Source organism: Carica papaya, chromosome 6 (assembly GCF_054855325.1).
Source record: "Carica papaya isolate Zhongbai chromosome 6, ASM5485532v1, whole genome shotgun sequence".
In the NCBI taxonomy this organism is placed as follows: domain Eukaryota; kingdom Viridiplantae; phylum Streptophyta; class Magnoliopsida; order Brassicales; family Caricaceae; genus Carica; species Carica papaya.
Window position 1 is genome coordinate 4,219,264 of NC_142314.1, and position 11,223 is coordinate 4,230,486.

An 11,223-nucleotide genomic window follows, 5' to 3' on the forward strand; every position below is an offset into this window, starting at 1 on the left:
GTTTCAAATGCACCCTCATTGAGGACTTTAACCCAATGCCTTTAGAAAATTTAATCTACCATGAACAAACAATAAATTATCCATCTGGGTGTTAAAGTATCTCTAATATATTCATAAATTTACAATTAATAAATGTTCTCAAATGAATTCTGAATACATCGTTTAATATTTTTACTAAAGTTTTTGACTTAGTTACTCTTCAAATTTTACAAAACTGAGATAACATAAAGTAAAACAATAATATTATCAACAGATATTCAATTATTTAATTTCATTTCATATAATTTTGCGATTACCTTTTTTTTTTTTCACCATATGTAACTCTATTAATATTATTCTTGTACTAAAGAAACAAAATTCATTCACGGGCAAGTTTTTTTTCGGAGTTAATGCGATTTTTTTTAATTTTTTTTTTTATTTTTCTTGCACTAAAGCTATAAACTTATATATATATATATATATATATATGAAAGAAATTATTTATTTTTAAAAATAATTTGTAATTTAAAAATAATTTATAAAAAAGAATTAAATATAAGGTCGGGTAATAAAAGGCAACCTTGATTTTAAAGAAAACGTTATGGTAAGGTGTCATCATGAGCACAACATAAAGATGAATTATGTGTCAAAGGCCAAAAATGAAAATTTGGTACATCAACCACCTCTTTGGAACCTCTAAAGATATTATTATTATTATTGAATACCATAATTAAATTCAATCCAAAATTATATAATTTAATCATAAAATTCTCATTTTATTATTCTTATACAACAATGCATATATTTTTAAAATACATCACCTTCAAAATATAAAAATAAATATGATTCACTTAAATTCGACATGAATTTAAATTTTATTAAAAATATAAAATTTTTAATTATATGAATAATATTATATACTAACTGTATTCAACACATAATATTTGATTTAATAAAATTTAGTTTACTAATATGTTAATATAACTGTAGTGAGTAAATTAAATTTTGTTTCAAACGAATTTTTTTGTTTTTACAAAGATTAGATTTTTTTTTAATTGAAATAACTACGATCATTAATACCCAACAATTCTTTCAAAATGTTTGGTGTTTAATTAAACTATTTTGGTTAAGGAATTGCACTAAAAAGAAAAGTGTGAAAGATGAATTACCTCTAAGATATTTTGTGTATATGAGTGTATGAATATGAACCAATCAAAATTCCCAATAAGACAACTAAAACAAAAATGAAGCAACGAGAATGAAAAGATTCTTACCCTTTCAAGTCAAAGTTTCTTCTATATAAGCGAGGAGAGTTGGATCTCTCAAATCAAAATCATTACAAGAAAATTAAAAGAGAAAATATCAGGTATGGATTCTGAGAAGAGCAGGATTTTGATTCTTGGAGCAACTGGTTATGTGGGTAACTACATTGTGAAAGCAAGCGTTGCCATGGGCCACCAAACCTATATTTACACTCGCCCAATCCAACCAAGTAATACTGATGATTCTTCTAAACTTCAAGAACTCAAAACGTTTGAATCCATGGGAGTTACTGTCTTCCAGGTTCCTAACTTCCCATATACTTCATTTGCACATACATGTATATTATATATATTAACTTCCTATGTACTTCATTCGCACACACACATATATATATATATATACGTAGTAAAGCTTAACCCATAAGCATTTCTAAAGCTTAACCCATAAGCATTTCTATATTAACTTCCTATGTACTTCATTTACACATGCATACATATATATAAGCAGTAGAGCTTAACCCACAACCATTTCTTTGTTAACTTGGTTCATTACATTCAGTACAGTAACATGCACTCTTATATTTTACTTTAACATAGTGCTTGTTGACAAATTTCTATACTATAGTATCTTGGTGTGCTACATGCTTATGAATCTCTTCCTTTTCTAGAGTTAAAGAGTCTAACAATTAATTAAAAAATCTCTGACAAGAATAGGATAATTCATCTAAGATAACAATTTGATAAAAAAAAGAAGAGAAAAAGAAAAATATAACCAAGACAAAGAATTTATTAGAATCAAGATAGAAACATAAGAATAATCCAAGTAAACACAGTGAATTGCAAGCCAAAGACTCATACAATATCATAGTTACTGAGTTTAAAGAATTGGACAAAAATAGACAATGTTTCCTTATTTGCCAAAAATTTAGCTAAATATGAATCACCAATGCCCCAGTATCTTTTAAATTTGCAATTAAGAAATTAGTTGATTAATTTAACTAATTAGTCAATTAGTTCCAATTAAAACAGGGAGAGCTGGATGATGAAAAGAAGTTAGTTTCAGTGCTTAAACAAGTGGAGGTTGTGATCTCAGCCCTTCCAGTCCCTGTACATCTTGATCAACTCAAGATAATAAAAGCCATGAAAGAAGCTGGCACCATCAAGGTTGGCATATATATATATATGTATGTATGTATAATTCTATAAACTACCTTAATAATTAAGTAATTAATTAGGTTTTGCTAATGGGTATTTGCAGAGGTTTCTGCCATCGGAATATGGGCATGAAATTGACAGAGTGAAAACACTACCAGCTTTTGATGAAGTACTTGATATCAAAAGGAAGATCAGAAGAGCAACTGAAGCATCAGGCATCCCCTATACCTTTGTAGTTGCAAGTGCCCTCTCTGCATATTTCGTTGATTACCTTCTTCATCCCCGCGACTCTCTCGATGAGGTTGTTGTTTATGGAACTGGTGAAACCAAAAGTAAGTTAGTCTCTCACCTGTAATAATTTTTACTTCAAATATAATCATATTTTTAAATTTGTTCTAAATTAACCAGTATTAACATTGTTTAACGAATATCTACGTGACAAACAATATTGTTATCTGAACATGATATTTTCAAAAATGATCATAGAAGAGTAAAGATGTGTCGTGCGAAACAAAAAGAAAAAAATTAGATAAAGTATCAGTGTGACACCTAAAACAATAATTTTAAAATTGATTAACATATAAGTCATATGAAAAATATATTGGTCATCTTTAAAAATATAATATTCATATAATTACGTCATTTATTACGTGAATATTTATTAAATTGTGATAAAGTTAGTGTTAATTCTTTTTAAAAAATTAAAGTATAAGTTATAAAAACCTAAATTTACTATATTAGTCAATATAGATATTTTCTAAAAACAGTTGCTTTTGGCCAGCTATCTATCACCATTTTTATGTAATGATGAGAGCATCAGATTCTTCAAATACTATCACATGTTATACAAAGTTTTTCAAGTTCCACAGTAACGATACAGAAGATATGACAACTCTCTTTCGAATACATACATCTAATGTATAAATTTGTAATAATTGTATATAATTGTTGCGAGGTGGTTGCCAGCTGTGATGAACTATGAAGAAGATATAGCATTCTACACCGTGAAAGCAGCCACAGATCCAAGGGTAGCTAATCGTATAATAATCTGCAAGCCACCAAAAAACATTATATCTCAACTTGATCTAATTTCTGCCTGGGAGAAGAAGACTGGACGAACTTTCAAAAGGGCTTTCCTTCCAGAGGAAGAACTTATAAAGTTGTCTCAAAGTAATATACACAGACACACATATCTAGATATGTATATAGATATACTGAACATATATATTGATGGATATGTATGGTTAATGCAGCTTTACCTAAACCAGATAACGTTCCGGTAGCAGTGGTGCACAGCTTATTTGTGAAAGGTGATTCGACGAACTATGAACTAACTAAAGATGACCTGGAGGCATCAGCATTATATCCTAACTATAACTACACTTCCATTGATGCCTACCTTGAAAAGTGTTTGGTTCATCCTCCCAACCCTAAAGTGGCTTCATTCTAATAATAATAATAATATATATACATATGTGTGTGTATGTGTGCTCAGATGGGATGTTTAATTAACAAGCATGCACGATCTACCATAAGCATGGAAGAATAAAGAGAGACAAGCCCTTTGGATGTACTATTTCCACCATATAAATTTTCTTTATTATTAAATATTATATATATCTGTGTAATATTTAATTATATAAAAATGATAAAGATTATACCGTCACCTGTCTATGTTGATGGTGCTGCCTTGCTGTTCATCCTCTAATGATCAATGTGTTACGAAACAGATAGAAATAATAAAAATTATATAATCACTATTTATATTTGGTGGTTATAATGTAAGTAGAGGTTTTGTATAAGAAAAAGCAATTAAAAATTTTTTATGGATGGATGGTAATATTTGTATCCTTTTTTAAAAAGAAGAATATTGTACAAACATATATTTCACGTTTTAATATCAACTTATCCTATTTGATATAAATATGTATGAACAAAAATAATACATTCAAATATTTTTAAAAAAAAATGATTTATAATATTATTTTATGTACAAAATATCAAGAAATTTTATATAGGGTTTTAAACAAAACACTTTATGATAATTGGTCAAAATAGGTAGCAATAAAAACTACCTTACCCCAATACCATCTTGTGGCGTAAGAAATTTTCTTTCAATTACTTTATTTTGTTATAGAGTGTAGACAGATAAAAACTCATTATAGTCCATTTTTCGGAAAAAAAAAATAATAATAGTGTGTGATTGAAAAAGTTTTTAGCATTGTCTGTGTGGAATCTTTAATGTAGATTCTAAATTGATTTTCTATTATGTTATAAAATTGAGGTGGTATATGATTCACTTTGAATTTTGATTTGACCAAAAATAGTCAGACAATTTTCTTACAGTCATCAACAAAAGAAACAAACCATCGAGTAGTAAAAATATTAGGAATATAAGATGAAACTGAAATTCGCTTGTTTGATCTAAATTTCTAATTGGAACTAAATAATAAAAACTCTTAATTTTTAAGTAACTAATAGATAACTTTTTAAGTTGCACATTGTTCAGTTTATAATTTAATTTTTTTATTTAACTCTTTATCGAGGAAAGTTTATTCTATTAATTTTTTTTACTGATAAGTCAAAAATAATTTTAAATTCAAATTTTTTACAAATTTTTTAAAATTATAACTCAATGTTGACATGAATTTTAGATATATACAAGTATAAATAAATATAATTTATAGTGAAAGTATAATATTTATTTAGGAATTATATTAAATAGTTAAGTACAATTAAATAAATATTTCGAAGTTATTAATATATTGATCTCCCTTGAATTATTTTATCATAGGAAGTGAAAAAAAGGTATTAGAGTTATGATCTTTTCTTTACATTATCTTTTGACTTTTCGTATGTATACACAAGTTGAAGGCTATACGTACATAAATACTATATATACGTGTATAACACTTAAATACTTATCAATTTTTACTTTTGCTTATAGAGTACCTGAAATTAAGAATATTCTCATATTATGTGTATTGTTATTTAAAATTTATTTATATTGTGTTACAATTAATACATATATATAGATATTCATATATATATATATATATATTTACATCAGATTTGAGGGAGCATGGATAACTTCCACAAGATATGGTTCATTGTTTTGGTAAGCCAATGTATGTTATTAGCCGGCCAAGAAACTGAGACTGCAGTGTTTGATGTTCAAAATTATAGAGCCACCAGTGGTAGATATAGCGACGATATTCAGATTAATTTATAATTTCAGTTTAATGTGTTAATTAACTAAATCCCATATAAACTAAATTTGAAAATTTGTAATAATTAACATATTTTTATATTTATATCTGTATAAATTTTGTTTTAGGCTTTCCAGGATGCATGGAAAGCTACATGCAATTTTTCAGAATCTTCACCAACCATGCATATTCTTGAGGGACATGAGTTTTTGCTGCAACCATTAACCTTCTCTGGTACAATATTACCTTTCTGGTAAATTCATTTGATCCATTCACACACACACACACACACCATATGCACGCATATATATCTATATATATATATTATTTTCTATTTGAGTGATTGGTAACTTCAAAATATGTAATCCAAATTAATTAAACTGAATTTCTCTCTCTAAAATACACCTCAATAAATTATATGTCATACACCTCAACAAATTATGCGGTGAAATCTAAAAGTATATAAGACTCTAAATGTTAAATAAAAGAGAAAAATGAATTGATCTAATATATATATTACATCTGCTTATATATTCGATATGATGTGATGTTGTTTATACATGAGAATACAAGTTGTCTAAACATGAATTTGAAGTGCTTTAATGGATGAGTATGGTATTCGAATATAAAGTAAGTACTCCTTACCTTGTCACGAGTAGAGTAGAACTCACGGACTGCGACCCAGATATCGTAAGAAGAAAGAGAAGAAAAAAGGAATTAAAAGAGAAATAAGAAGGGGTATGTATATATATATGTTGGATTTTTTATAACATGTGGACATTGGTATGCGTATCGGACTATTAACTTAATGAACTCGTTTAAAAGTGATAAAATATAATTAAACAGTATTAGGTCTTAAAGAATTGGATTTAGGTATGAATTTATAATGTAACAATACTATTTTTATAATATTCTTATTTCATGGTAGTCAAAATGAGAATTATAAAAATTTGTCGATATAAAAGACGGTTATGCTCCCGGAACCGTAAGATTGACATTTTATTTTTCTGAAATTTCGTCACTAGAAAAAATTAGTTTTTAGGCACTATGTTAATTCGAAATATTCTACCGTCAAACGTGAATAATTTTTCTACGATGGATCTAAGTACTCTTTCGCGTACTTTTATCATTAATTCAGTACGATATTGTATATTTAGTTTTTTTATAAATCTATGAATTTAAAAAATATTTTTATTCTAATAATTAGTATTAGAATCATTTCTAATATTGAATTTTTTAAAAAGTTTTTTATTTATTTTATAATTTTAGATTTTGTATTCAGAATTTTAGATTTTAGATTTTAGATTTTATTTTTTATTTAGTTGAATTCATATATATATATATATGTGTGCAAAAATATATGCAAAAGAAATATATATATATATATGTATATAAATAAGGATTAGAAATACATATATATATATATGTATATGAATATTAGAAATATATATGTAGAAGATTAAAAATATATATATGTACATATATGCAGAAATTTAGTATTATATATGTATATTAAGGATGTATATCTATACATATGCAGCAGAAAAACAAGAAAGAAAAGCAGCGGCCGACCGCCACTGCATGAGGAAAGTCCGGCGGTTACGAAAACGTTCGGCAGTCGAAACAACTGCTGAATCTTGTGCGTAACTTCCAGCCGTTACTGTAGCATTTATTTTGCAGCCGTTGCAGGCTGCATGAGGAAGAAGGAGAAGAAAAAAAAAAAAAAGAAAGTTTTGGGCTGCTTGTGTTTTTATTGTTATGTTTTAAATCATGTGGACTTGGTCCACAAGAAGAAAAGAAAAGGAAGAAAAGAAAGAAAATGAAGAAAAGAAGAAAATAAGAGGACCATTCAGTTGGGCCAACCCGGCGCAGACCCAACCCAGCCTAGACTGACCGGCTGTTGACCCGATTCGGTCAACCGTCAATGTTGACTTTGACCAGTCAACAATAAGCTTTTGACCAAAAAAAAATTTTAAATATAGTTTTAGTTATTTTATGATTGATTTTCTTCTTAATTTATTTTAAATTTAGTTAATTTTTAATTTTAATATTGATATATGCATATATATATATATATTAAAATAAATTAATTTATACAACATATTATCAAAGTAATATGTTATATTTGTTTGTTTGGAGTGTTGTGTTTTTTCCAATATTACAATGTGGGTGGGAGAGTAATTATCATACATATCCAATATATTTTATAGTCGTATAATAACAATTCAATTGGTAAGAGTGAAAAAGAAGAATTTAAATATAATTACGATACATCGACATGATAAACATAAAAGTAATATTAATATAATTAAATATTTTGTGGATAGACATATTTAATAATTTATTAATGTATTTTGATTTTGATATCCTATTCAAAAACAACCACTAATAATTAAGTATATATTTCTAAACTATTAATTTTTTCATTATATATATATATATATATATCTCTATTTGATTATTTTATTACAGGAAGTGAAAGAAGGTATTAGAGGTATGATATTTTCTTCACATTATCTTTTAATTTCTCGAATGTATACACAAGTTGAAGACTATACGTACACATATGCTATATATATGTATATAACACTTAAATACTTATCAATTTTTGCTGTTTTTGCTTATAGAGTACCTGAAACTAAAAGTATTCTCATATTATTTTTATTTTTTCTTTTACAAAAGGTCAACTTGAGTTTTGTTTTTATATGTATTGTTATTTAAAATTTATTCATATTGTATTACAATTAATACATATATATATATATAGATATTCATATATATATATATATTTACATCAGATTTGAGGGAGGGAGCATGGATAACTTGTACAAGATATGGTTCGTTGTTTTGGCAAGTCAATGTATGTTACTAGCCGGCCAAGAAACTGAGACTACAGTCTTTGATGTTCAAAGTTATGGAGCCACCGGTGATGGATATAGCGACGATACTCAGGTTAATTTATAATTTTAGTTTAATATGTTAATTGACTAAATCTTATATAAATTAAATTTAGAATTTTGTAATAATTAACATATATTTATATTTAAATATGTATAAATTTTGTTTTAGGCTTTCGAGGATGCATGGAAAGCTACGTGCAATTTTTCAGAATCTTCACCAACCATGCATATTCCTGAGGGACATGAGTTTTTGCTGCAACCATTAACCTTCTCTGGTCCTTGCAAGTCAAACAATATTACCTTTCTGGTAAATTCATTTGATCCATTAATACACACACACACACACACACACGCATATACATATTGTATTTGTAACTTAAAGATGTGTAATCCAAATTGGATTGGGTATCATAATATTATATTATTATTTATATAAAACTGTCAATTAATTAAACTGAAATATATGAATTTTATGTTGATATAATTTGAGTCTAAAAATATTTTATATATACAATAGAAAATATTCTGTGCGTGTAAAATATTTTAGAAAATATTTTAATATTTGTTTTATATAAGAGTTTTCGTATTTAATGGTGATGTAATCTCGATTCTATTATATAATTTTTTTTTTATTTTGTTCATCAATATAAATATACTTGTTAAATTGTCTTACATTTTGTGTTTTTTTGTTTTTTTTTTTCGGACTTTGTTGATTGTGTGTATATTAATTTTTTCAACATTTTTAATGTATACATACGTACACGTGATTGTGTATATATATATATATATACACTTTAAGTATGGAATATTAATTTATCTGATCAGGTTGACGGGAAAATAATTGCACCCAGCGAACCTCATGATTGGAAATGTGGTGGTGATGGAGAAAGCTGTGAAGAATGGATTGTGTTTGAAAATCTGGACGGCATCATCATCAGTGGAGCTGGTACCATCGCTGGTCAAGGATCAAACTGGTGGCCTCTCTCTTGTGATGATGATAAACTTGTATGTGCATGCAAATTCAATTTAAACTACATCATACTATTTTATATTAATACATGCATACATATATATATATAGATACACCTATACATGGAGCTGATATCATGTTTTCTTAATTCTGCAGGCCTGCCATAAAAAACCAACGGTAAGCTAGAAATTTCTTCAACTTTAGTTTATTGGGTAAATTATCTAATCCACATATATTGAGGGTGTAATATAATAAATATACTTATAACTTTATTTAAATTATTATGAGTTATGACTTTTGGTGAGTGTATTTTAGGCGCTTGTTATTTCAAAATCAAATAACGTAAGGCTGAATGGGTTAAGCTTTGAGGACAATCCACAAGTGCATATTTCTCTTGAAGGATCCACAGGAGTTTTTGCTTCTTATCTCACCATTAAAGCCCCAGGAGACAGCCCCAACACTGATGGCATTCATATCCAATCCTCCACTAATATCTTCGTTTCAAATTCTCTCATTTCTACTGGTAATATATGTATATATATATGTATTTATTAATTATATATTTCATATTTTTCTAAAATTCAAGATAATTATGTGTTTTAACATACTGATTCTTACATTTTATTGAAAAACTTCAAAAAAAATTTACTTCTTAAAATTAATTGATGTAGGGGATGATTGCATATCAATTGGTTCCGGCACGTCAAATGTTAACATATCGGACATCACCTGTGGTCCGGGTCATGGAATAAGGTAAAATTTTATTTAAATGGTATTATTTTTAAAATTAATTTTCTTATATATATATGTATATATTAATTTCATAACTTAAAATTTTCTTTTATAAATTTCTTATTTTGTTGTTGAAATTATTTTTTTTTAATTTTTTTGCAGTATTGGAAGTTTAAGTAAGAATGGTGACTACGAGACAGTAGAACACATTTATGTAAAAGATATTGTGTTTAAAGGAACAAGCAATGGATGTAGAATAAAGACATGGCAGGTAAATTTTAAATATTTTAAGTTTTCAATTCATGAAATTATATCAATTAATTATCATTTTAAAACAAAATCTTTATCGTCAATTGAAGGGAGGAAAAGGGTATGCTAGATATATAACATTCGAGCATATTGAATCTCAAGATGCAACAAGACCCATTGTTATCGATCAATACTATTGTCCCGATAAACAATGTAAAAACGAAGTAAGTACATGTCATCTTCTTATTTTTTATTAATTTCATTTTAATGAATCATTCGTATTTTAAATTACATAATGATTTGATTTGTGATCATATTTTTCGTTAACAGACATCTGCAGTGAACATTGACAACGTAATTTACAGCGATGTACACGGAACATCAAATAAAAAAGATGCAGTACACTTAGCCTGCAGCGAGACAACTCCATGCACAAATATTATAATGGATGATATAAAGTTAAAATTAACTACAAAAGACAAAAATGGTGAAAACAACGAAGCAGAATCGTATTGTTTGAATGTTGAAGGAGTCACCAATAGCAATGTCATCCCACAAGTATCATGTTTGACAGAAGTATCGCCATAAAAATTTTAGTTACAAGTAATTAGATATTTATTGATATGATAATTAAATTCATCATATAGATATTTTGAGGTGTTTTTTCGATCATGGCATATTTTAATTCATTAATATAATTATTATTTTGTTGGTTTACACTTAGAGTTTTACGCATATATTTTTTATGCATTTATTTTTGTTTTTAA

At 27.0% G+C, this 11,223-nt stretch overlaps 2 protein-coding genes across 2 annotated transcripts; both read left to right on the top strand.

The window, feature by feature from the left end:
• Positions 1-1,222: 1,222 nt before the first annotated feature.
• On the top strand, positions 1,223-4,181 carry LOC110816539 (isoeugenol synthase 1-like). The gene is made up of 5 exons (XM_022044770.2): positions 1,223-1,542; positions 2,271-2,405; positions 2,500-2,728; positions 3,363-3,566; positions 3,650-4,181. The coding sequence occupies exons 1-5, from the start codon at positions 1,348-1,350 to the stop codon at positions 3,844-3,846; spliced, it is 960 nt and encodes a 319-aa protein (XP_021900462.2). The 5' UTR covers positions 1,223-1,347; the 3' UTR covers positions 3,847-4,181.
• A 4,238-nt stretch (positions 4,182-8,419) lies between these two features.
• Positions 8,420-11,053, top strand: LOC110816579 (putative polygalacturonase At3g15720). Its single transcript, XM_088222283.1, has 9 exons — positions 8,420-8,557; positions 8,675-8,857; positions 9,331-9,510; positions 9,632-9,652; positions 9,791-9,998; positions 10,147-10,228; positions 10,370-10,478; positions 10,567-10,680; positions 10,787-11,053. The coding sequence occupies exons 1-9, from the start codon at positions 8,420-8,422 to the stop codon at positions 11,042-11,044; spliced, it is 1,293 nt and encodes a 430-aa protein (XP_088078409.1). The 3' UTR covers positions 11,045-11,053.
• Positions 11,054-11,223: the final 170 nt, after the last annotated feature.